Source organism: Aptenodytes forsteri, unplaced genomic scaffold, assembly GCF_000699145.1.
Source record: "Aptenodytes forsteri isolate BGI_AS27 unplaced genomic scaffold, ASM69914v1 Scaffold61, whole genome shotgun sequence".
NCBI lineage: Eukaryota > Metazoa > Chordata > Aves > Sphenisciformes > Spheniscidae > Aptenodytes > Aptenodytes forsteri.
Window position 1 is genome coordinate 4,651,018 of NW_008794443.1, and position 5,943 is coordinate 4,656,960.

At 42.5% G+C, this 5,943-nt stretch overlaps 1 protein-coding gene across 1 annotated transcript in view; it reads right to left on the reverse strand.

Annotated features, from left to right (window-relative positions):
* QTRT2 (queuine tRNA-ribosyltransferase accessory subunit 2) overlaps window positions 1–5,543 on the reverse strand; it is a 13,161-nt gene extending 7,618 nt beyond the window's left edge. The window contains exons 1-3 of the mRNA XM_009289670.2: window positions 5,494–5,543; window positions 3,145–3,221; window positions 158–367 (exon numbers count right to left, since the gene is read on the reverse strand). Of these exons, the coding sequence (XP_009287945.1) occupies window positions 158–367; window positions 3,145–3,219 (285 nt within the window). The 5' untranslated portion in view covers window positions 3,220–3,221; window positions 5,494–5,543. The remainder of the gene's footprint in view (window positions 1–157; window positions 368–3,144; window positions 3,222–5,493) is intronic.
* Between the last annotated feature and the right edge of the window lie 400 nt (window positions 5,544–5,943).

A 5,943-nucleotide genomic window follows, 5' to 3' on the forward strand; every position in this document is an offset into this window, starting at 1 on the left:
AAAACATCCCTGTGTTATCAACGCTGTTTCCAGCACAAATCCAAAATATAGCCCCATACTAGCTACTGTGAAGAAAATTAACTCTATCCCAGCCAAAAGCAGCACAGACCAAAAAGCAGCTGCAGTGCTATTGCCCTGATATTTTGGGGGACCTTACCGGTGATTCTTCTAGCAGCTGAAGGCATACATCCAGAAAGGAAAGCGACCTATCCACAGACTTCTTGGCCCTTTTTCTACCAGCTTCCCCAGAAATGGTGTCTCCATCAGAGATGCACTGGAACCAGTCTGGCTGGATGGCCCGCTGTATGTCCATGAACTTGGAAGCTGTCATTTCCATGCGCCCCGAGTTTCCCCACAGGGACACTGCCTGTCAAGGAAGAATAGGGATGATGGTTAGTTGCAAAGGCTGACAGATCTTAAGGGTCAAAGGAAAGAAGGAACTGGTCTGGTGAAAGACTAGATACTGGGATGATACTTCATAGATAAGTTCTCCAGGAGCATGGCTCAGATAATCAGCTGCACTTGGCACAATGAGTGAAAGGAGATAAGTGACTGAATTGGGGTTTCTGGGATACTCTTTGGTGAAACCATCGCACTCAACACAGTGACTTCTCCAGGTGTTTGGAAGTCTCTGAGATAGAGCAGCTGGCCTATCATCACACAAGTTAGTGGCAGAATTGAGAAAAAAAATTAAAAGAAGAAAAGATTTAATTCCCATCAAACTTATGTTGTCATCTCACGAAAAGCGGCAAAGGCTGCAATGGGAAATACAGCTCACTAGTCTTCTGTACACAATGTAAAACCAAGAAACTATTTCCTCTTCCGAGCAGTGAATTCATACCACCCATGTGAATATACGTGTATATATAAACCACACAGACACACTGGGAAGAATACAAAAGGTTGTTAGGCAATTTAATCTTAGAATCCAATGTTATTTTAGGTCCCAAATCCAGCCACTTAAGAAGGGATTGAAATACCAAGCGCAAAAGAAATATACCGCTTTCAAACTGAGCCAACGTAAGAAATGGGAGGTACTCATTAGGATTTCACACACAGTCTTCTCACTCTCTTCACACGCTTTCCGTTCTGTGTGCGCACACGGGCCCCCATCTTCCATTGTTACTCCATGCTACCCTCAAAAGATTTTAAAGCAAGACAAAAGTACCTGCACAGAGAGGTTACATTACTTGAACACCTCTGGGCTAGCAGATACCACTATTCAATTCACTAAACATTCAGATTCACAAAATGTTACTGCAGCCACTGCAACTATGCCCACTACCATGTTTCACCCTATTCTGCAGAATCTGTAATTAACCTGTGAGTGCAGCTTGGCAGTTGCTTTTGTTGTATTATTGTTAGACTTGTGACACTGCTGCTCCAAAATTTTAAAGGGGTATTCAAGTAGGCTAAGTATTAGGCTCGAGCCCTTTAGAACTTAGTTCTTTTCATCTGCAGCTCCATTAGTGCTTTTTTAAATGAGGAATGGTTTTCAGCTATCAGAAATAGCTTATACCTTGAAGTGTTATGGGGACTTTTTGGGGCTTGAGGGTTTAAACACATTCTCCTAGCCTATGCCAGACAGACAGATTAAGCAGTGCAGTTCTCATGCATACCAATTCACAAACTGAATTTGATCAGCTGATGCAAAAAATATGAGCAGAACAGTTTTTTTTTTCTCTGGCCTCCACAAAAACCAAAAGGATTGCATAAATACACCACATGTCTGTTGTCTGTCCATCCATCTCTCCTGATTACTTTTGGCCTCGTCAGCCAATTTCACTAAATTTGAGTAACAAAGAAACAGACAAAAATCTCCAAAGTAATAACATTTTTGTAAGTTTCTTATTAAAAAAAAAAAAAGCAACTCCAAAGGAGGCAGATCCCAAATTAGTACCTGCAGAATAACTGGAACGCAGCAGCTGTATGTTGTTCTGCAGCAGCATGGTGGCCAGTTAGTACCTGCTGCCTCTTATGTGAGAACATCAAGGAACAGCTGGTGAAGGCAGGTGGAGGAAAGTCAGAACTGTTTGAGCCAAAGGGCACAGACTGTAATCAAGTCTAGTTACCTTCATTCTGCTCTCCAGAGGAAAAAAGCTGCTTTAATAAATAAAATAGCCATGCGGCTTACAGAACTGAGCGTTACCCCATAATTATTTAAATCCAGCCTGTGCCAGGCTTTCTGGCACAGAATCCAGAGCTTTCTGTCCCATTGCTTTCAAAAAGCTTTCATTAAGTATGTCAGCACAGATCCAGCTGCAGAAGGCCTTGCAACAGGGTGACAAAAATCTTCATCAGTTTAAAAAAAAAAAAAAAAAGCCAAATCAAACCTGCAACACCCAGGCTTAAATCGCTGCTATCACCTCATAGCTGCACAACGGTGAGACAAGCTTCAGGTAATTCCTTCCCTGCAGAGAGACAGGACTCATCCTGGTTCCCAGCAGCAAAGAATATACACTGATAGCTGGATGGCAGTAGTTATCCTCTGTCATTCAGTGACCTTTCACCAAATGTGACTGTACCCAAACAGGCCTTGGGACTGACCATATCTGAGCAGGTGCCAGGAGTGGCCCCTCCAGGCCAAAGCTGTGGCAGGCAGCAGGTAGCGTGTGGATTGCATGGGGAGCATGCGTGCCTGTGGGACGGAACGGGCAAACATGTGCAACACTACGCACTCCTGGATTGCTGAGCTACCTTCCTGCAGAAATACTAAGTTCTTCCCCTTTATGGGCCTGTAGCAGACTGTAAATAGACACATAGGGGTTCAGGTTTATTGCTTATCAGTGGCATCGCTGTAAGTTTGTACGGCATATAAGCTAACACACATGTATTTTCTTTTACTACCGTATTAACCGCAACAGCATGGGGGTCCAGAGCTCTCCTTTCTACCTGAATTGCCACTTCACTGTTCAGGAACTGTTCAGGGAATGCACTGTCAAGTAAGAAAGTTTTTAGTTCCAGCTTTTAGTTGGCGGTATGAGCACGTAAATGACATTCCTTTCTGTGCAAAGATTTATTTTTCTATAAAGCATAAAAAAATCTTGTGGCTGTCTAAGCACGCCCACACAGATGAGGGGAGGACTGGCAACTTTCTTTTGGGAACTTCAAGTGGACCCTTTCAAGTCTTTACAGTTACTGTACCTTGTTAGTGTTGTAGCCAGATGGACAGGGAGTGACCGGGTCATGAAGGGAGCAGTACAGCACCGTGTCTGGCATGCCTGGAAACAGAGCAACAGACAGACTAGAGTTTCATGAACCAAATCAAAGCTAATGCAAAGATGTGGTTTGTAAACTTGCAAAAGGGAACAGGGTATTCTCCCACACACAAGTACATCCATTCTGACAAAGAAAATATTGTTCATTTCACCTCTCAGCACCAAAGAAGGCAAACTTTTTCCCCAACTTCACTAGCTGCAGGGAGGAGAGTGCAGCATCAGGACAAACCATCAAATAATACCCCTTGGTTCTGCAGCCTACATAGCTCCTTTGAGATTTATTTGTTTCTTCTTGATTAATACTCCTGCTACTAAAATTTGCCAAACCCAACAGCTGACTCACTTGTCCACTCAACTGCTACACTGGAGACATTTGACACAGTCTAAACTGAGCAACAACCTCAAGCCTAGAACTTTTAAGGAAGGACAACATATCGTGAGAGAACAGATCAGCTACACAAATGAGAAGTTTATCATCCCTGCCAGGTTGGAGGTTTCAAATGTCAGAAAGCTAGACAGTATGTCTCAATGACATACAGTTTTCCTCTTCACAGATAGTCACTGAAATTGGTGAAGCCTCTAAGAAGTTTCAGAGAAAGAGATTTTCAATTTTTCTTGAAGGAATAAGTTGTCCCAAAGCAGTCGAAGTTTATTGAAAGTTGGGTGCAAACTTCTTTTGGAAATCCAAGCTATAACTTTGTTTATCTAATGAAATGCATGGCCAAAATTTTGATGTGCTTTTTTTGAAGGGGGGAAAAAAAAAAAAGCTTGGTCTCTGTATATAGGACAAAAATGCTTAAACATTTTTAAAAATTACAATAATTTACATTATTTTATACATTCATAACGTATGTGCAACTGGCATATACAAAACATTCATAAAAATACCTCAGGTTTGATACAAGCATTAGCAACTCAAAAGTTTTTTTCTTGCAAAGTCTGCTAGATTCCATATACAAAGAACTGTCTGTAAATTATAGAAATTAAAGACATGCCATCACTTCGACAGGATTTACCCTATACCCACTGTAGCCTGAGATACGCAGACAAACAAAGCATCCCAGAGAAGCTTGTTGACTTGGCTGATCGTCCTCCAGTTCCCTGAGCTACCTCCCCAGATACAAACACGGGCTATGATACAGATATTCACACAAGATGCTAACACTGCATTCACTGTGCATTCAGGTTCCTTTGCCACATGTGCCTGACAACAGCGATCTTGGCTGCATAATGCATGCGGTCAGGCCTTTACTGATCTGTTACAACAACCATAGAAAAACCCAGGATAGTCACAAACGCAGGAACTGCTGCTTTACTCATTCTTATCAACAAGGTGTTAAGATAAAGATTTCATTCAGGAACTGCTCCAAGAATGGAGTACAGGGACTGATGAAGATCACAAAGGCTTGGTGCAGTAGCTGAGGGCTATGGCAACGCTGACTGTTTTGCATTTGACTATCCATGAGTAAAATTGAGTTTATTCCTAAAACTGACTCTTTTAACATGGAAAAATGGAAGAAGAATACAGGGAGCGAGTACAGTCCGACTGCTAAACTGACAAGAACAAAGAGCAGGGGAAAAATTAGCTTCTCCACCTGCTGCTTTAGTTCCTCAAAGCTCCTGCAAATCCAACATGGGTCCTTCCCCTAACGTCTTCTCAGAACAAGAATAGCTCGGAGGCAGAAGTGTCCACCAGCTACGACTGATTTGATGTGGGGCGCCTGCTTATTCTTCATACTGGATGAAGATTTCGTGTTGGAAATCTTTAGATGAAACCAACTGTTTCATGAGAATCAAAAAAACCAGCTTGAGCAGATAGATACTCTCAGGAAATGTATTTGAACAGCTGTCTGGGGAAGGCCATTTTCATGAGAATTTCTAATTCTCCTCATCAAAAGAAGTCAGAAATTGCATCTGGCAAGATTCATTTGCAGCAGTGACTGGGGACTACAGTAAAACCTCTCTCAGTTCTAGTCTCAACTTTTGGGCTAAGCCCATCCCAGTCAGTGCTGAAGTCCCCAGGGAGAAGGCTCAGTGCAGAAAAAGAGAAATAGAGCGAAACTACATATTTTTGTAGCCTGCTTGAAGGATTTCTGGCCATACTAGTGACAACATAGTATTTCAAGTCTTCCTTAGTGCCACTTTGAGTGAGAAAATGCCTAAATTCGGAAAGCCTATGCCTACATCTTTCTGCCTACTGCACTGCCTAAAAATGCACCAGTGGGATCCACCTGCATTATCTCTCCGGACATACAAGCAAACACACACACTTTACCTATAAATTTTGCAGCTCCTTCTTTATATTCTTCCAGGACCTCATGAAGTTCTGCCCTGCATCCAGATACAGAAACACATTAACTAAGCAAACAACCGTCAGTAAATATCGGTGGTTTCATAACTAAAGCTTCTGTTTCCATACTTAGGCGTTGTCTGAACTTGGATTGGTTTAGGCACTGATAGTTGCCATCCAGCTATCAGGCAGCAAAGCAGGGGCAGACAAAATGCCAGGAACACAAAGCTCAAGAATCACAGCTTACAAACTGGGGCACTCGTAATTCTGTGGGGAAAAGGCAGGGCTTTTACTCACACTGACCAGTGACTACCGACTTGCCGGAGAGCATGAAGTCACACCGTGACTTTCTGGGTAGCGTTACTAACGTGCATCACTCAACAACTACACATGCTAGGGAGGGGAGAGCTTCTAACAAGCTTTATGATGTTAATC